The following is a 20,937-nucleotide window of genomic DNA, read 5'->3' as shown; positions in this document are numbered from 1 at the left end:
CCACATATTCGTTTTGCGTTCACCGAATACAACGACTGTACAATGCAAAAAAAAAAAAAAAAAAAAAATGATGTATCCGTTCACACGTCCACAGTTCCATTTGTGTATCCATTAACTGATAAACTCATCTTTCACAACATCTAACGACTCAAGAACTTAACTATTATCCTTCCAAACAATAAACTACTGTGGCCGTGTGGCGTCTTTGATACTGTATGCGATATCTTTGACAGTATTGCTTTTGTTATAAAATCTCTGGTTTTGGTCTATTTTTGCCTTGTACTCTGTGCCCGATTAGATAGTTAGTGTCTCTCAACGCCATCTTGCGGTAGAGTGTAAAATTGTTGTGGGCTGGGTTTGTGAAGTGTAGTCACGTTGGAGTTAGTTATAGCAATATTATCATGATATTAACGTTAAAGTACAGGAACTGTATACTTAGGTACAGTTTCCTAAGCCTTCTGTTAATTTTTGTATCCAATATAGTGTCTACAAGAGCAGCAGGTAAGTCTTTTGATACTCTTTTAAGTGTAATGGGTAAATATTAATAAATGTGTTTTTAAATGTTTTAAATGTATGTGGTGATAGTACAGTGTTAAAAGTAGACTGTGACAGCTCTGTTGTGAGGAGCAGTCTCTACGCGTAGTCGTCCTCTATTTGAAGGTTATTTTTAAGTGTTACGTGAGTCAGTTCTCATTACCATAATATGGCAGAGAATTCCCTTCTCGTCTCTTCCTTCTATCACCCTAATGTTAAGCGCAAACTCGGTCGAGAACTTACGATTTTAATGATAGGATCAGCCACTATGACAACTTTCTCTGCAGTGGATTGATTAGCTACCATTTGGGTGTCGGTGCCAAGAAAGTAGCCTATTCTTGACACATACAGACTTCTGTCTGGTGTCGTTAGAATGTAGCTCCTGAAGTTCGTTAGACACAGTGGGAATTATGAAAATATCAATGCTAAACTGTTACACGTAGGGTTTGTAATCTGAGGTAAACACTTATAATGGTAAAGATTTTTAAATTCGGATATACTTTTTCGTTTGTGGCATGTGTTAGTTGTCTGCTTCATTTGGATGCCTTAGTCTCATATGCAGGCGTCTGACCCAATTCCCTTTTGTATGATTAATTCAGTGTTCAATTCAGTTTCTAATAGACTGACACCGAACACGAAGAGAATAGTTTCAGAACACACAGTATGGTCTTCTGTCGTTGAATGCTTGGTCAGTTCCCGAATTAAAGACCGTGAAGGAATTGATTAAATTTAGATGATAATTTGATTCTCATGGTTCAGAGTAGTGTTAAGTTTCCGATTTGGTTTTCACATTAAAGCTGTGCTATTTTTGAATATTTTTTGTGATAGTTATTGGTCTAATGTTCGTATGAAAATCCTGAGTTAAATGAAAATTCCATTGTGTATATAATACAAACAAGGCTGCAGTTTTTTCGATGACTTTTCCCTATTACTAAAACATGGGGAGCCCTTTTCATTAGAGAGATGCAACTGTTTGTGTGTAAGTAATCGGGTTTGGATTGCAAAATCGTAAGGCTTTGTGAATGCAGTTATGTTTGTGGTATTTTCAAATATGAAATTGTTTGATAAATTACTGTAATCCTGCGATTTACTAAGAATCGTGCTTTCGATATAAAGTCCTGATATTGAACATTTGATATTCGTGTAACTGTTTGCAGTTACAGTTTGTTAATGTTTTATTCAGGCTACCCACCAGTTAAATATCAGGGTAATCATCACGTCTTTGAAGGCTGCCCATTCACGATAGTGTGTGAAGCTTCAGTATTTGATGCAATAAAATGGCAAAAAGATGGCTACACTATCAAATTTGACCATGTATCTACGGTCAATGGTGTGAAAGTCATCATCGATTCGGACAAGAATTACACTATGTACAAAAAAGAAGCAAATGGAAGGATTTTCTTTCACCTTAATGTAACGCATGCACGTGCATTTCACTCTGGAACTTATAGATGCAGTACTTTTCATAATAATTCTCACAACCTCACTGTTTTGAGTGGTAAGACTTTTGAATCCGATTTCCACTTTGCAGTGCCTTAACAAATTAATCGGACTTGACACAGTTTAACGTTTGTATTGAACATGTACCTTTTGAACTCTTCATTCAGCTTAAAACGAAACTAATTATTGACTTTTGCTAGCGCCAGTTAACTGCATGTTTGTGGTATTTTAGCAGTCAAAACAATTTCATTTATCGCTGTAACCTTCTAGGTTTCCCGGACATTTCCAAAAAAGTGAAATCTTGAGAGTTGAAATTAAAGAGGTTATATTCACCCTCTTACACTATGCTAGCAACATTGTGGTATAGATGCTTTGTAATGTTGTTAAGTAGTGCTTACCCACTTCTACAGTGGGTTGTCGCGTAGCAGAGGCGTTGCGGCAGTAGAGAACACAACAAATGTCAAAACTTAGATTTGTGGGAGGAAACTTATGCTAGTGGATTAATGATGCAGCAGGAGTGAAAGGTTCTGTTACGTGTTACCTACGCAGTGCGCGTTCAGCTTAAGAATACAGTATTCTCGTGTCTGTTACCGGGGTATTGTTTTTGTGGCACGTAACGAAAAGATTAAATTGATCGTACTGCGCCGGCGCGAAGAGTCAGCTGGATGCTACCGGTTTTTACCAATTTTAACAGGAACTTGGCTTGAGTTCCCGGAATCTAAACTTAAAGGCATTTGCATGTACGTCACAAACTCTGCATGGACTGAACTGTCATTTCCTAACATTATAATGGATGCTCATGTTAAGTCAGCTACCTTTAACAGTACTCGTAAAATGTAGCCTTCAGCTGAATTTCGAACAGTGACTCTCCACGGTTAGTGAATGTCGCCGAACTCTGCTACATAAAATGGTATTAGATAATCAACAGATCTTTCAACCATCCTTGCTGTGAAGGTGATTTGTGCCATTAATTAGGATCATTCAGATCATGTATGGTGAAAATTGTCGGAAAATGGGTACATAGTTGTATTGTGCAAGTGTCGAAGTATTTTTTTTCCCCCTCAAGTCAGTACTGTTTGGTGAAAGCTTTTATATCTCCTTGCTTACGTGGATCTGATCATGGTAAGAACTTTTATCACAAAAGTATTAACTACGGAGTGACCCAATTTGTCAAACTCAACATGACGCCAGCACGTGTCGCTGTATTTGTTACTACAGTTTCACCGATGAACAACAATCCAACTATCATAGTAAAAATACTTGCAAAATGCTTGATTGCGTCATCTGTGTTTGAAATAATTTACTGTGGATAATTACAGACTCTGGTGACATCTCAGCAGGTTGAAGCAAACGTCTAATTCTCCTCGCAAGTGACAAAGTATGCGTATCCCGCAAACCTTAACACTTTGTGAAATTTATTGCCTGTCAAAGCAGTTATGCGTTCCTACAAGCTCTACCAACATAAAAGCAAAATACGATGTTCATCAGTTAAGAAATGTGATTATGCTGAATGTTAGTGGAGTAATGTTTTATTGGTCAGTCGTGGACCGCAGTTCTTGTACAGCTGCCTACTTAAGTACGAGCACGGAGAATTATTCCTATAGAGCATTCCCTTTCTGGAAAGAGTTTGGGGAATATGGATAGTAAGAGCAAGAAATTTTGCGCTCGTTGATAATTTGTGACCGATTTTGAGTGACGAGAGAATCGAAACAAATAGCAAGTTAGCGAGTGCATGCCTATTTCTGAAATCTTAGCTATTTGAAAGAATTGGCAAACTACTGTACAGTATTTTTTCGTATTAAAGCTCGACAAATGTTTTCTTGTGTGTTTGATAACTTCGTATTGGTTTTCATGTCATTTCTACTTGGATTACATTCTTTTGAGTGGCCTTAAACAGAAGCTGGTTAAGAGGCTAAACTCACGAGCATTAGATTAACGTATTTGCCGTTGGTTTTCTTATAAATTACCAGTATCCATTCCCTTATGGTTAAGAGGATGCCGTCCACCCACGTTTCGGAGCATGACTATGTAGCAATTTTCTACTGATTACATTACCGTCATTTATTCCAGAATGACAAATTAGTTTCATATTGCACGTCAGCATGACTTAAAAGAAGTCGTCAGCGGTATGACTCACGTTTTGAAACTATCTGTATGGTGAGGTAGGTTAAGATCCTATATATCGTACACTGCAGCCATTCATCCTTGCGAGCCCTCATTTACGAGTAATGGACGAAACGAAAAAATTCGGAATTTCTTGACACGTATTCAAAAAGTTAGACTACATAGTCCTGTTGCATGGTGTATTGGATAGCACAACAGCTTCGCATGCAGGAAGTGCAGGATTCAAAACTCGGCAGGTACACAATTTTTAATTTTAACGAATCACGCATTTCCTCGAAGAAAAAAGGCCCGATAACGGTAGATGTGGTAAATCCAACCCATACCGTGACTTTCCCGTCGTGCAATGGAGTTTAGACAGTTCAAAGATTTTCGGTAGCCCACATTCTGCAGTTGTGGGCGTTGACAGAGCCTCGGAGCGTGAAATGAGCTTCGTCGGTCCACAACGTTGCTCAACCAATCATCTTCTGCCATCTTTTGAAACGCCCACACGGCAAATGCCCTCCGCTTCACTAAATCGCCAGGTAACAGTTCATGATGCCAATGGATTTTGTACGGATAGCATCGGAGGGTATGCCTCAGTGTATGGAATGCCGGTGCGATGTGCGAGTGCACGAGCGATGACTTCCCCGTGCATAGACAAACCCGCTAATTTCCATTTCTTCCTGAACTGTCTCAGCAGCATTACGCCTTGGGCTCGGTCGGCCACTACGGGGTCTGTCGTCTAAAACAACCCGTGGCTTCGAACTTCGAAATCATTCTTGCCACAGCTGCATTTGTCAACGGACTTTACCGATGCGATAGGATCGTAACGCTGAACTAGCACATTCCGCATTCTGACAATACAGCTTCACTAAAAGCGCCTTATCAGGTAACGTCAACATACTGCGACTACTGGTGCATCTGATTCTCTCGTTACAGCTCCTTTTATACAAGATTGCCATGCGCTGTCACTGATGTTTTCCTGGCCAGCGCCATCTGTCGGACATTTTGTGAACTTTGTTTTTTTGTTCTAATTTTTTGTCAGTTTTTACCTCTCTTTCTACATTATTTCGTGGTTTATTAAGTTTTCAAATTTGTGCTGACTTTTTGATCACCCAGTATATACTCTGTAAACCACTGTGAGGTGTATGGCAGAGGATATGTCCAATTGTACCAGTTGCTAGGGTTCCTTCCTGTTTAGTTCATGTCTGGAATGTGGGAAGAATGTGTGTGTGTGTGTGTGTGTGTGTGTGTGTGTGTGTGTGTGTGTGTGTGTGTGTGATACATAGAGGATTATAATATATTCCTACAGTCATAACTTAAAACCTGTTCTTGAAATTTTCAAGACTTCTCATGATAGTGCATGTCTATCTTAGTCTGTTTCATTCCTTATGTATCTTTGTGACATTCGCACAGATTTAACAAACCTGTGACGATTCGTGCTGCTCCTCTTTCTGTGTGTTAAACATCCATTTAGCCCTATCTGGTACAGGTTCTAAACATTGGAGCAGTACTCTGGAACTGGTCGCACAAGTGATTTGTAAGCAATCTACTTTGTAGACTGATTGCACTTTGCCAGTATTTTACCAAAACCCAAGTCTGTCTTCTGCTTTACCAACTACTGAACCTATGGGATCATTCCATTTCATATCCCTACAAAGTGTTAAAGTATTTGGAGTTGGCCAATTCAATTACTCATTGATATTATAGTCATGGGGTACTGCTCTTTATTTTGTAAAGACTAAAAGTTTACACATCTCAACATTCAAAGGAAGTTACCAACCTCTGCACCACTTTGAAATCTTATCAAGATCTGACTGAATATTTACACAGCTTCTGTCATAGTATTTGATTATAGATAACTCCATTATCTTCGAAAAGCCTATTAACCATTCAGGAAAATGGTTGAGCTCTCCTCCAGACCAGTGCACTTTCATTGTTACTTTTCACAAACAAAAAATAGAAAATTTTATTTTGATGGTACTTCTCAAAAAGGTTCCTTTTGATCCAGTGCAGTTGTTCCAATGTTTCTGCGAGTTGGCAAAGATGTGCAGGAAACTACTTTCTGTAAGGTCCTTCAGAATTTCCTCTGCTGCTTTGATGACTGCTTCTGATGAATGAAAATGCTTCCCACAAGGGTGTTCATTTAGGTTAGAGAATAGAAAATTCACACTGGCCAACATCCAGTCTATTGGAAGGGTGAGGGATAATTTTCACATTGTTTACAAACTGTTCTTACTGAACATTTGCAGTACGTGGCTATGCATTATCATGATTCAGCATCCAGACTTCCACAGTTATGTGGTCTAGCTGACATGGGCTTGCAAAGTTTTTGGAACATCCCTGTAGTGTTATCCAGTTATTCATGTGTTGCTGTTACATCATGGCGATAAAACATTCCGCGAGTATCAAAACTTCAGGTGACCGTAACTTTGTGCACAAAAGCACCCACTTCTGCATCTACACTCTGCAAACCACTATGAAGTGCATGACAGAGGGTATGTCCCATTGTACCAGTTATCGGGGTTTCTTCCTATTCCACTGACATATGGAGCATGCGAACAATTATTGTTAGATCCTTCCATGTGTGCAGTAGTTACCCAATCTTATTTTTATGAGCCGTATGTGAGTGATATGTAGGGGCTTCTAGTGTATTCCTAAAGTAATCATTTCAAACTGTATCTTGAAAATTTATTAATAGACTTTCTCGGCATAGTTTACATCTGTCGTCAAGTCTTCCAGTTCGCTTTCTTCAGGATCCCTTTGACACTCTCCCGTGGATTAAACAAACTTGTGACAATTCATGCTGCCCTTCTCCATACATGTTCAGTATCCCCCGTTAGATCTGTCTGGTATGGGTCCCACAAGTTTAAGCAGTATTCTAGAGCTGGTCACACAAGTGATTTTTACAGTCTCCAGCTGGATTATTGCATTCTCCCGTCCTGGGATTACTGCTTGCACAGCTACAAAATAGATGGTCCCCCTGCAGGTCTGGGGATTAGAATAGGCCCGAGCAATTCCTGCCTGCTGTAAGAGGCGACTAAAAGGAGTCAAACACGTTTCAGCCTTCGTGATGGTCCCCTGTCGGGTTTGACCTCCATCTTTATAAATTTCCCTGAAGAGTGAACAAATTGCGCAAGGGTGCCTTACATGGTGCATTGGGTCCATCAGGCATAGAGATCTTTAGCCCACTTTCTCGTCGTCGCATTGCAGTCCCGCTAACTCTCCATCTCTGGGACAAGGACACCTTCATGGGTGCGTTTTCCTCCACCCACTATGCACTGTCATTCTGTGTGCCAACGATGACCATGGAATTCTTTGCACCTCATAGCCAGCATGGCAGCCAGTTCGTTGTGGTGGGGCTGCCATGTACAGTGTTGCTTGTAGCCCCCTGACAACACAGGGCTAACTCTGCTGATGCCTGCACCATGAACTCCCCTCATACGCGATTGACTAGAAGTCCATCTCACAGGGGCATCGGTACTCCCGGCAATGGCCATCCAGCCAGGTGGCATCCTGAGGCTGAGTGGTGCCTGTGGGGAGGTCACATGGTCAAAGTGTGTGGCATCAGGAGAGATGACATACTATGAAGTGTAATACGTCATCTCTTGCTGATGGTCTGTCGCCAGCAGTCTGTAAGTGGGCAAAGTCTAACTTCAGTGCTAAGAAATATGACCCCCCAAATTGTTCCCCTCTCTGGCCTCACCACGGGAGTAACACCAGGTTAAGGATGGCGGAGAAACTTATTAGCCACGGTACTTCGTATGTTAGTGTTGATGGGGAATCTTTCATGTCCATGAAATCTGTTTTCATGGAGCAAGGGCAGTCCCTTGGTTGTCGCTGGAAGTTGCTGTAGCAATTAAGGAGTGTTGGTGAGCTTTACAGCTGTGTAGGTGGCTCCTTTTCCTGGAGCACGTCCTAGCCTTTAAACAGCTCCGTGCCCACATTTGCCAACTTACCAAATGACAGAAGCAGGAGTGTTGGGAGAGCTGTCTCGACCATTGGATGCCATGTCACCTTCCCAATTCTGGGTAAAGATCAAACATGTCTTCAGGTACCAGACCCCAACAGGTGTTCCCGTGTTAACATAAATGGTGTGTTATCTACTGATGCAAATGCGATTGCCAAGCACTTAGCTGATCACTATGCTTGAACCTCTACATCGGAGAACAACACAACACCCCCCCTACCCCCAGCCTTTCGCACTCTAATGGTGGCTGGAAGGGAAAGTTATCTCGTTCACTAGATGCCACAGTGAATCCTATAACACCCCATTTACAGAGTTGGAGCTCCTCAGTGCCCTTGCACATTGCCCCGACACTGCTCCTGGGCCAGATCGGATCCACAGTCAGACGATTAAACATCTCTCATCTGACTACAAGCGCCATCTCCTCATCATCTTCAACCAGATCTTTTGCGATGGTGTCTCTCCAGTGGAATGGCGGGAAGACACCATCATTCTGGTGCTCAAACCCAGTAAAAACCTGCTTGATTTGGATAGCTATCAGCCAACATTCTTTGTAAGCTGCTGGAATGTGTGTGTCAATGGTTGAGTTGGGTCCTGGAGTCACGTGGTCTACTGGCTCCATGTCAGGGCAGCTTCCACAAGGGTTGCTCTACCACTCGAGTCTGCCATCCGAACAGCCTTTTCCAGATGCCAACATCTTGATTTACAAAAAGCTTGTGACACCACCTGCCGACATCATATCCATGCCACATTATACGAGTTGGGTCTGAGGCCCACTCCAGATTTTTATCCAAAATTTCCTATTGCTTCTTTCTTTCTGTGTCTAAGTTGGTGCTTTCCATAGTTTCCCCCTGTATCCAAGAGAATGGGGTCCCACAGAGCTCTGTATTCTCTCTCTCTCTTCAGTGGCCGTTAATGGTGTAGCAGCAACTGTAGGGCCATCCGTCTCGCCCTCTCTGTATGCAGACAAGTCCAGCATTTCGTATTGCTCCACCAATACTGGTGTTGCTGAGTGGCACGTACAGGGATCCGTCCAAAAGGCGGTAATGGTTTCCAGTTTTGGCTGCGAAGTCGTGTGTTATGCGCTTCTGTTGGTGTTGTGCGCTTCTGTCGGTGTTGTACCATTCATCTGGAACCAGAACTTTACCTCAGGGATGATCCACTCACTGTAGTGAAGACATATTGATTCTTAAGACTGGTTTTAGATGCTTGATTGACTTGGCTTTGTCAGCTCAAGTGGATGTGCTGGCAGCACTTCAGTGCCCTCCGCTGCCTGGGCATCACCAACTCGGGTGCATATCACTCAGCAGCAGTTGTACAGAGTCCTTGTTCAATCTTGCCATGACTATGGGGCCGTGGTTCAGTGGTGCCCTCAGTGTTGCATTTACTTGACCCATTGCACCACTGGCATTTGCCTAGTGACAGGACCTTTTAGGTTGAGTGTGGTGACCATTGTCTTAGTGGAGGCTGGAGTCCTTCCATTGAAGGTTAGGAGTGCACAACTGCTCACCAGTTACGTTGCACACATTTTTAGTTCTCCTGCTAATCCAAATTAGTCTCCTTTTCCCACACACGGCAGTTGATCTCCCACATCAGCGGACCAGATCAAGGCTTAAAATTGCAGTTCTCATCCGATCACTTCTATCTAAACTGGAGTCCTTGCCTTTACCACCTACATCTGAGGTCCATTCACATAAACCTCCATGGTGTACACCTTGGCCGCAGCTTCACCTGGACCTTTCCCATGGCCCTAAGGACAGTTAACCCTGCTGCTTTCCATTGCCACTTCATCTAGATTCTTGACTTGTACTGAGACCATGAAGTGGTTTACATTGACGGCTCGATGGCTGAAGGTCACATCGGCTTCGCGTATGTCCATGGAAGACACATTGAACAGCATTCCTTGCTTGATGGCTGCAGTTTTTTCACTGCAGAGCTGGAGGCTGTATCTCGTGCTCTTCAGCACATCCGTTCATACCCTGGGGTGTCATTTCTTCTGTGTACTGACTCCTTGAGCAGCCTACGAGCTATTGACCAGTGCTACCCTCGTCATCCTTTGGTAGTGACCATCCAGGAGTCCATTTATGCCCTGGAACAGTCCAGTTTTTCAGTGGTGTTTGTCTGGACCCCAGGTCACATTGGAATCCCAGGCAATGAACTTGCAGACAGGCTGGCCAAACAGGCTATGCAGAAACTGCTTATGGAGATTGGCTGCTCTGCAACTGACCTGCGTTCAGTACTATGCCACAAGGTTTTGTGGCTTTGGGAGATGAAATGGTATAACCTCAGCACGCACAACAAACTTCGTGCCATTAAGGAGACTACGAATGTGTGGCAGACCTCCATGCAGGCCACTGGCAGAGACTCAGTGGTCCTCTGCTGGCTCCGCATTGGCCACGCTTGGGTGACACACTGCTACCTCCTGCGCCGTGATGACCCACCTTAATGTCAGTGCGGTGCCTGGCTGACAGCGGCCCATATCTTGGTGAGCTGTCCTTCTTTGGCTGCCCTGTGACGGACTTTTCAGTTACTGGACTCGTTGCCATTAATTTTAGCTGGCAACACCCCATTGGCTAATTTAGTTTTATATGTGATGGTGGGTTTATCAGATATGTTTTAGCGCATGTCCTTTGTCCCTTTGTGTTCTCCATGCTAATGCTTTTATGGTGGATGTTTTAATGTGTCGCCGAGAGGCTGGCCTTTCCTTTTTATTCTTGTGGTCGGTCAGCCACGGTCATGTGCTGTCTTCTTTTTTCCCCTTCTATCTCAGGGTGCATACGACCCGGGAGATCCGGGAAAAACCTGGGAATTTTTTCATTCGGGAGAAAACTGGGAAAAATCCAGAATTTTTCATTGTTTTAGTTTTTAGTTAAATTTTTGTGTTTTTGAGTGGTAAGAACCAATACTCTAACAAAGGATATTACTGTACCCCGCTGCTGCAGAATAACACAGCTGCTACGAAACATGAACGAAAAGAAAAAAGAACGTAATATAAACTTACGTTGCAAAGGAAATGTGCCGTATACAACAACAAAACACAGTGCTCATACAAGTGTCTGCCAACAGCAAAATGTGTCGAAGACTTTTGGAAGACTATGCAATGCTTCATAACAAATTGCCTCCGATGAGAGAGACGTGACAACTGTTCAAATTAGATTCCTTTGAGCAGTTACGGACGGGCTCATCGGCATGCGTAGTTGAGTCACGTATGAGTAGTACCTTCTCCCGCTTCTTGTTACAGAAGTGTGGCTTGGCGCCACTACGTAATATTGCCCCGGTTCGGAAATATAGTAAATCCGGGCCTGATCCACAGAGTAGTCTGAGTTGCGGTGGGGAGGTGGGTCTTCTCCACCTGACCAGTGTTTACATTCAGTGATTTTGTTGTTTCCTCTTCGTTTATTGCTCTCACGTTAAATGATAAAATGGATTTTTGTGACCAGTATATATCAAATGAATTAAAATACGTTCGCATAATTACGGCTGGCTGAAATATGTCATTAGTTTCAAATTTTATTTCCACCTTTCTGACAGTTAAGTATTATTCGCCTTGCAGAACAATGTAGTTATCTTAGTTGGTTTGCTAAAGAGATTTGGCTTTTATTAATCTTTTCTGCTGAGGCAGTCAGTTTATTTGAAACGAGCTGTTTAATTTCACACTGTTGGCTGGTCTGGTTTAAACTGTTCACTGATTTCAAGTGCACGTATGACTTTATGCCATAATAAAGAACCAAACGTGAGATAATACAATATTAGTACTCCAAGAAAATTTACATCCGAATCTGGACATACGAATGTGCACTTTAAGCCAATTATGCATTTTAGTATGGTTCACGAAATTCCGATGCTCTTGAAGTATCCTTTGATGTCTTGTTTGTTTTATGACCTATTTACACGTACAAACATATGGCCTCCCTGCGTCATCGCGTGGTGACGACTGTTATCTGGCGCTCTCTTGCAACTGCTGAAACGAACCTATTTCTAACAGGTAGCAGGAAAATATTGCGAACGGTGGTTTGAAAAGTGTTACATACAGTAAAAGCAAATTTTCTTTTACGCAAGATAAACTGTGCGAGAATGTACGATGAATTTCGTAAATAACAAAGCGTTTGACTCTCTTCTAAAAATAAACTCCTTGAGGACGGCCATTTAGAAGAATTTCGAACTCAGATCACACATTTACGTCATTATTAAAAATTTTACTGGCACATTTGTGTGATGTATCTTAAAGTGTATCACGGGCAGAAAAGATCAACATTATATGTGGAAGCTGAGCTTCTCTTCCAGCTTATTAATCTTGGAAATCAATATTATATGTGAATGCTATGTATATTAATTTAAACCATTAACTTTTCTTATTTGTGCTTTCGAACTACTTAAGAGTGATCTTGCTATTGGCTGACTACATCACGTGCCCTATGTTGTCAGCTGGCGAGATCACGTGACACGAGTGATGAGTAGCTTACAAAAGCGCATCGCAATCTCGATTTCAATGCTTCGGAAAGTAATGTGCGGTATTTGGTGGAATTCGAATTTATACTTCCGTAATATGAAAATATGCAGCGTACATATTGCTGCACATCAAAGGTGTTTAAAAACGTGTTTTTGTTCCCCCTGGGTTTCGTTCTCTAAAGTGGCAGGAAATTCTACGTCGGTATATAAAACCATAAACATTCAAAGGATTGATGAGTTTTACAGTGCCAAGGAATAGTATACGGTCACTTAACACGGAAAAAGTGTGTTTTCGCCTGGGAGAACACATTTTTAACCGGGAAATATCCGGGATTTTTTTCCTTGTCCACGTAGACACCCTGTATCTGTTTCTTGCTTCTCTCTGTGGTTTTCTTTTCGTGTTTTGTCCATTGTAGTGCTGGTTGTTCTGTCATTCTTCTTGTTCTTCCTTTCTCCTGTTATTGTGCTGTATATCTCCTATTTTTCTTTCCCTTGTGTAATTATTTTGCTGTGAACAAGGGAACAATGACCTCACTGTTTGGTTGGCAGTGTGTTGCATCGTCTGATGAATCAAGATACCTTAAACATGCTGATGGGAGGTGGAGACAAGCTGGCAGCAGCTCCATTATGCTGTGGGGACATGCACATAGGCATCCATGGGTCTGTCAGAGCTTGTGCAAGGCATCGTGATGGTCATGACGACCATGTTTCCTGACAGCAGTGGCATTTTTCAGCAAGGTAATGCACCATGTCACAAGGTTAGGAGTGTATTGGAATGGTTCAAGGAACACAATGGAGAGTTCATTGATGTGCTGGCTGCCCCAGCTGGCCAGATCTGAACATGATCGAAGACCTCGGATGTGATTGAACGCCGCATCAGAGCTCATCCCCCCTCCTTGTGACTTGGTTGTGCAGACGATTTCAACTCCCTCCAGTGACCTACCAAAGCCTGTTTGCTTCCATGCCATGATGCATTGCTGCTGTTATCCATGCCAAAGGTGGACATATTGGCTATTACGTAGATGGTCACGATGTTCTGGCTGATCAGTGTATGTTATTGACCTCATTTTAAGAATGGTGTACAATCTTGAAATCACTCATTAGTGGCCGCCAGAAATAAATTTGAGTCAGCTGAATTTAAAACTTGGAAGGAACATGAGTAATTGATGTAAAATAATCAGATTGATGCTTCATATTACCTCTTAGAATGCTGCTAAGTTCCACTCTCTTCCTTAGTGTATTATTGGGTGTAATTGAGATGCATAAGGCAATTTTTGCTGCACACTTCTTACATGGCAAACAGATATGTGATTGAGGCTGTATAGCAGGCTGATAGGCAAGAACAAAATCATTTGTCATTTGAAATACATGGAAGACATTAAACTGTAAAGTTGTTATAAATATGGGTCAGTTAATGTAATAGTACCTAATTCTAAAGTTTTCCAAATTTTATTATTGTCAAGGTGTTTTATATGTCTCAAAAGTAAGACAATGTTGCCATGCCGCTCAGAAGCTTACTTCTTGCATGCTTGTATCCTCTCAACAACAGATTGTTCTTCAAGCATGACTCGGAACAAGTTACAACAAACATTAAAAATCTCCCTGGAGACATTTAAGAATTCCCATACATTTTCCTGGATTTTCAGTAAATTAAATTTCCCAGAAAATTCCAGAGTTTAAAGATTTTTCCAGGCAAGTTGCCAACCTGGAAATGGTAAACAGTGGGCAGAAATGTAGAGCTGCTAACTTGACAGTGTGTACTGAAACTGTGTATGAAGTGCTATAAGAGGTGACAAACAAGAGATGGCAAACAGCTCATTGCACCCCATATGAAAGATCTGTGTTGAATAGCTGCTATAAGCTGGACCAGCTGCAGTGAGACAGACGAAGCTCTCTGCCTTTCGTGAGAGGACACAGTGTTCAATTCAAAGCAAATCACTTCAGCTCTACCCAGCTGCATGGTCAGCCTCCAATGTGAAAAGGCCCATAAAGGTAACCTAAATATGCTAAGAATAACCATAGTCTCGTCGTCTTGCCCATTGACATTGCTCATTCCAGTTCACGTTTTGTCTATATAGATATTTTACCTGTATGTGATGCAGCACACCATTAACCCTAAAAAAGTGTAAATTGTTTTTTTGGATCTGGATTCAAAACTTCTTTGTTACCAGTCATCATATATTCAGTATCTAAGATACAAGAAGTTGGATCATAACTTACGCCATCCAAAAATATTGATCTTCAGGGAAAGTGCTGTTAGGCCCACATTTTACACGAGTTCTGTTTATAGTAGTGCATGGTATGTCAAAACTCTTCTCTCTCTTCTGAAATAAAGTTTAGTCATTTTATCATTCTCGTTTATTAATCACTGCTGGGTCTTACAGTAGCATCCTAGCCTCCAAAGGCCACATCATTATTGACCAGAACGGTTTGTTTCCTGTGATGGTAGTATGATATAGTGTGGTATACTGGGCCAGCTTCAGTCTTGAAATTTTTTGTGAAAGTTTGTATTTTCTTGCAATGAAATCTTTTTACTCATTCGATCATTTTCCTCTAGTGAACTTCAGGCAACAGCGATCGGTTGTCTATTTTCCAACTAAAATACTGTTTTGTTTTGCCTGGTAATATTAGACATACCATTTTCATTTGCTTTGGACATACAAATGTGCAACTTTCAGAACTCAGATTACCCTTTTGTCCCACCTGTCCAATAAGTCCTTTGTAGTACTTCCCTGTCCACTGTTTTGTGAATATCCTCAAATAAGTGAAATATTTGCAATACGGTAGTCCATCTTTAAGTAAAATGATACCCAGGGAGGAGAAAATAAGTTAAATCTTCCTCTCATTGTAGACTACACTGAATTAAACAGACCATCCTGATGTAAACAGCAGTTAGATTTCTAACAAATAGAAATATGAGCAGTATGAGGTTATCTGAATAGGTTTGTGATATAGGCTTATGTCACTAGTCATTGATGAGATAATACTGTATACAAACATTATTGTAATGTTTCTCTTATAATTAAATTCTTACATTTGATGCATTGTATGCAAATCATCCCTAATACTCAAAATGTTCATGTAGGACCTACATGTAAAGTGACAAGCACATGCAGTCCAGGACAGTGAAGTACAGGAAGGGTGCCTTACAAGGTGCATCATTTCAATTGTGCATTGAGATCTTTAGCCCACTTTCTCATCGTCACATTGCAGTCCTGCCCAGTCTCCATCTCTTGGGCGAGGACACCTTCCTGGGTGCATTTTACACCATGCACTATGCAGGGTAGATTCCTGTGTCAACGATGACAATGAACTTCTTTGCACTTGATATCCAGTACGGTACCCAGTCCGTTGTGGTGGGTCTGACATGTACACTGTTGGTTATAGCCCCCTGACCACACAGGGATCACTCTTCTGAAGCCTGTGCCATGAACTCCCCACGTATGCCAAGGGGTAGATGCCCATCCTCCTGGGGCATCGGGACTCCCAGCAATGGCCATCCTGCCAGGTGGCCTTTGCTGCAGCTGTGTTGTACCTGTGAGGAGGGCACCTGGTCGGAGTGGGTGGCATCAGGACGGATGACACATGATGAAGCATAGTCAATCATTTCTTGCTGGTGGCGAAACACCAGCAGTCTCTAAGTGATTTCAACGCACAGAAGTACAACCCCAAATTGTTCCCCTTCTTGGCCACACCATGGGAGGAACATCAGGCTAAGGATGGCAGCAGATTTTATTCGACCCGGTACCTTGTATGTTACAGAACTGACGGGGAATCTTTCTTGACGATGAAGCCTGAGTTATCTGTTGAGCATTTGGAGGACAAGTTCGGGGAGATGGAGGGCTTGTCCAAAATGAGATCTGGGTCAGTCTTGATCAAAACAGTGTCTTCTGCCCAGTCACTGGAGTTACTCACTTGTGACAAGCTGGGGATGTTTCTGTAACCATCACGCCCCTTAAGAGCTTAGGCGTGTTCAGGGTATCATATTTCACAGAGACCTTTTACAGTCCGAAGATGAGCTGTGCGCCAATTTAAAGCGGCGAGGTGTACATTTCGTCCAGTGTATCCACTAGGTCTGAAGGATAATAAAGTTGCCACCAGTGCCTTCATCTTGGCCTTTGAGGGTGATACATTGCCCGAGAACGTCAAGGTGATGGTCTACCGCTGTGATGTAAAGCCCTATATCCCTCCCCCAATGCGATGCTTTAAATGCTGGTAGTTCAGCCATATGTCTTCTCGCTGTACTTCCAGTGTCATACGCCGAGATTGCAGATGCCCATCACATCCCAGTACTCTGTGTGCTCCACCTCCCATGTGTGTCAGCTGCGGAGAGCTCATTTGCCTTACTCTTCTGACTGCAGTATTTTCCTGAAAGAAAGGAAAATCGGGCAGCACAAGACCATGGACAGACTGACCTATACTGAGGCTAAGAGAAAATTTGAACGCTTGCATCCTGTGCGTATGACATTCTTATGCTGCCGCTACAACAGTTGTGGCACCATCAGCTCTGTCAACCTAGGTCACCTCTCACAGCCAGAAGACTACACCTGCCCTCCTGAATGCGGGGGGCATTTCCCTCCCTGTTGCTCCTGCACCACCTACTTCAGGAGCAACACCCCTCCAACCATCGGGGACGTCCGTCCCAACTTCTAAGCCGGAGAAGCCTGTCTTCTTCTTCGGCTTCTGTCACTAGGAAGGGGTCCCTTGGGTCACTCCCTTATCAGGTTTCTTCTAGTGAGAAAGAAAACTGCCAGTGGCTGAAGAGCCCAAAAGCATCTGGTCATAGGGCTTCACGCTCATCCTCAGTCCCATAGACTGAGCCAGTGAAGTCCTCCTAGCCAGGGAAACCCAAGGAACAGCTAGAGAAATCCAAAAAGAAAACCCCCTAAGACCAAGGAAAAGTGCAGTGGCACCCACACCACCACAAAGCTCTGTGGCTGAGGATGGAGTGGAGAATGTGGTGTTCGCTGAGGACCTATATCTCGCCAGACCCTCAGACACAACGGATGTAGACTGCTCAGGCAATAAATCAGTGGCAGCAGGTGACTGAGGTGTAAACTGCCTCATTTAATGTTCCAAGCCTTCCCAGTCTCATGTCATCCTCCAGTGGAACTGTGGCACTTTTTTTCTGCTGCCTGTCTGAGCTGTGGCAAGTGTTAAGCTTTACACCTGCTTTCTGCATTGCATTCCAGGAAACCTGGTTCCTGGCAATGCAGACTCCTGCCCTTCCCGGCTACAAGGGATATTACAAGAACTGTAGCAACTATAGTAGTGTCAGGTGGAGTTTGTGTTTGTCCTGAACTCGGTATGTAGTGAATTTGTGCCCCTTCAAACTCCTCTTAAAGCTGTGCTTGTCAGGATACAAACAACACAGGAGATAACTGTCTGCAGGGAATATCTCCCTCCAGATGGTGTGGTATCCCTGAACATATTGGCTGCACTGATTGATCAACTCCCTAAACCTTTCCTACTATGGCGAGATTTTAATGCCCATAACCCCTTGTGGGGTAGCACCGTGCTTACCGGCCATGGCAGAGATTTCGCATCTTTACTGTCCCAACTCGACCTCGACCTCTTAAATACTGGGGCTGCCACACATTTGAGTGTGGCTCATGGTAGTTACTCGGCCATTGATTTATCAATTTGTAGCCCATCTATCCACTGGAGAGCACATGACTATCTGTGTGGTAGTGACTGCTTCCCCAGCATCAGGCACATTGACGCCTGTCCAGATGGGCTTTGAACAAGGTGGACTGGTAACTTACACCTCTGCTGTCACTGCTGAATCTCCCCCATATGGTAACATTAATGTGATGGTTGAGCAGGTGACTAGCACAATTTTTTCTGCAGCAGAAAATGCGATCCCTTGCTCTTTAGGGTGCCCGAGGCATAAGGCAGTCACTTGGTGGTCGCCAGAAGTCGCTGAAGCAATTAATGAGTGTGGGCAAGCTCTACAGTGACATAAGTGACACCCTTCCCTGGAACACCTCATAGCCTTTAAACGGCTCCGTGCCCGTGTTTGCTACCTTATTAAACAATGGAAGGAGGAGTGATGGGAGACATACTTCTCCACAGTTGGGTGCCACTTGTCACCTTCCCAAGTCTGGGCAAAGATCAAACGTCTTTTCGGGTACCAGGCCCCAACAGTTGTCCCCGGTGTTACCATAAATGGTGAATTATATATCGATGCATATGCGATTGCCGAGCACTTTGCTCGAGCCTCTGCGTAGGAGAATTACTACCCAGCCTTTTGCACACTCAAACGTCGCCTGGAAGGAAACATCCTCTCATTCACTACATGCTGCAGTGAATCTTAACACCCCAGGGAGCTCCTCAGTGCTCTCGGACGTTGCTCAGGCACAGCTTCTGGGCCTGATTGCATCCACAGCCAGATGATTAAACATCTCTCATCTGACTACAAGCGGCATCTTCTCGTCATCTTCAACCTGATCTGGTGTGATGGTATCTTTCCATCGCAATGGCGGGATAGCACCATCATTACGGTGCTCAAACCCAGTAAAACCTTCTTGATGTAGATAGCTTTTGGCCCATCAGCCTCACCAACGTTCCTTGTAAGCTGCTGAAACGTATGGTATGTCGGCGGTTGGGTTGGGTCCTGGAGTCACATGGCTTGCTTGCTCAATGTCAGGGCAGTTTCCGCCACGGTTGCTCTACCACTGATGATCTTGTGCCCATTGAGTCGGCCATCCAAACAGCCTTTTCCGGATGGCAACATCTGATGGCCGTCTTTTTACTTCCATAAAGCGTACGACTCGACTTGACGACACATCCTTGCCACATTGTATGAGTGGGGTCTCTGTGGACTACTCCCTATTTTTATCCAATACTTCCTGTTGCTCCGTACTTTCCGTGTCCCAAGTTGGTGACTGCCATAGTTCCATCCATATCCAGGAGAATGGAGTCCCACAGTTCTCTGTATTTAGTGTCTTTCTGTTTTTAGTGGCCATTAACGATCTAGCAGCAGCTGTCGAGCTCTCTGCCTCACCTTCTCTTATACAGATAACTTCTGAATTTCGTACTGCTGCTCCAGTACTATTGCTGCTGAGTGGCCCCTCCAGGGAGCCATCCACAAGGCACACAGTCATGGGCTCCAGCCCACAGCTTCCAGTTTTCAGCCGCACAGTCATGTCATACACTTCTGTCAGTGTCATACTGTTCATTCAGAACCAGAACTTTACCTTAATGATGATCCACTCAGTGTTGTGGAGACATATTTATTCTTAGGACTGGTTTTTGACTTCCAATTGACTTGGCTCCCTCACCTTCATCAGCTTAAGCAGAAGTGCTGGCAGCACCTCAATGCCCTCTACTATCTGAGCAACACTAACTGGGGTGCAGATTGCTATACACTACTGCAGCTCTACAGAGCCCTTGTTCCATCCTGCCTTGACTTTGGGAGTCTGGTTTATGGTTCGGCGGCACACTCAGTGTTGCATTTAATCGACCTAGTGCCTCATTGTGGTGTTTGCCTAGCGATGGGAGCTTTTAGGGCGAGTCTGGTGACCAGCGTCCTGGTGGAGGCTGGAGTCCCTCCATTGCAGATTAGGCATCCGCAATTGCTCTCCAGTTATGTTGCACACGTTCGTAGTTCTCCTGCGCATCTGAATTACCATCTTTACCCGCCCAAAGTGGTTCATCTCCCGCATTGGCGGGCCAGGTCAGAACTTACAATAGCAGTTCGTGTGCGATCCCTTCTCTCTGAACTGGAATCCTTGCCTTTACCACCTATACTTGAGGTTCATTCATGTACACCTCCATGCTGCACACCTAGGCCACGGCTTCGTCTTGACCTTTCACATGGCCTACGGACTCAGTTAACCCTGCGACTTTCCGCTGTCTCTTCCTCTCGACATGTACCGCGGCTATGAAGTGGTTTACACCGATGTCTCGATGGCTGATGGTCACGTTGGCTTTGCCTATGTTCATGGAGGGCACATAGAACAGCACTCCTTGCCAGATGGCTGCAGTGTTTTCACTGCAGAGCTGGCAGCCATATCTTCTGCTCTTGAGCACATCCGCTGATGCCCAGGCAAGTCATTTCTCCTGTTGTACCGACTCCTTGAGCAGCCTACATGCTATCTACCTGTGCTGCCCTCCTCATCCTTCGGTAGTTACCAACCAGGAGTGCTTCTGTGCCCTGGAATGGCCCAGTCATTCAGTAGTGTTTTTGTCTGGACCCCAGGACACATCGGAATCCCAGGCAATGAACTTGCCAACAGGCTGGCCAAACAGGCGATGTGGTAACAGCTTCTGGAGATAGGCATCTGGCATCTCCGAAGCTGACCTGCGTTCTGTCTTAAACCGCAGGGTTTTCCGGCTTTGGGGTACGGAATGGCAGAACAGCAGCACAACAAACTGCGTGTCATTAATAGACTATGAATGTGTGGAAGTCTTCCATGCAGGCCTCTCGCAGGGAATCAGTT

General features: G+C 43.7%; 1 protein-coding gene across 2 annotated transcripts in view; it reads left to right on the top strand.

Annotated features, from left to right (window-relative positions):
• The first annotated feature begins 283 nt into the window (after nt 1-283).
• Nucleotides 284-20,937, top strand: part of LOC126088564 (basigin) — a 72,654-nt gene continuing 52,000 nt past the window's right edge. The window contains exons 1-2 of one of the 2 annotated variants that reach the window (XM_049906752.1): nt 1,483-1,513; nt 1,718-2,032. In XM_049906752.1, coding sequence (XP_049762709.1) covers nt 1,498-1,513; nt 1,718-2,032 — 331 coding nt within the window. In that variant the 5' untranslated portion in view covers nt 1,483-1,497. Of the gene's footprint in view, nt 502-1,482; nt 1,514-1,717; nt 2,033-20,937 lie in introns of those variants that run through there. The other variant, XM_049906754.1, reaches the window with a different exon arrangement.

Source organism: Schistocerca cancellata, chromosome 6, assembly GCF_023864275.1.
Source record: "Schistocerca cancellata isolate TAMUIC-IGC-003103 chromosome 6, iqSchCanc2.1, whole genome shotgun sequence".
Classification (NCBI taxonomy): Eukaryota; Metazoa; Arthropoda; class Insecta; order Orthoptera; family Acrididae; genus Schistocerca; species Schistocerca cancellata.
Note: the sequence above shows the minus strand (reverse complement) of the source record. Positions and strands in the feature narration are given on the sequence as shown.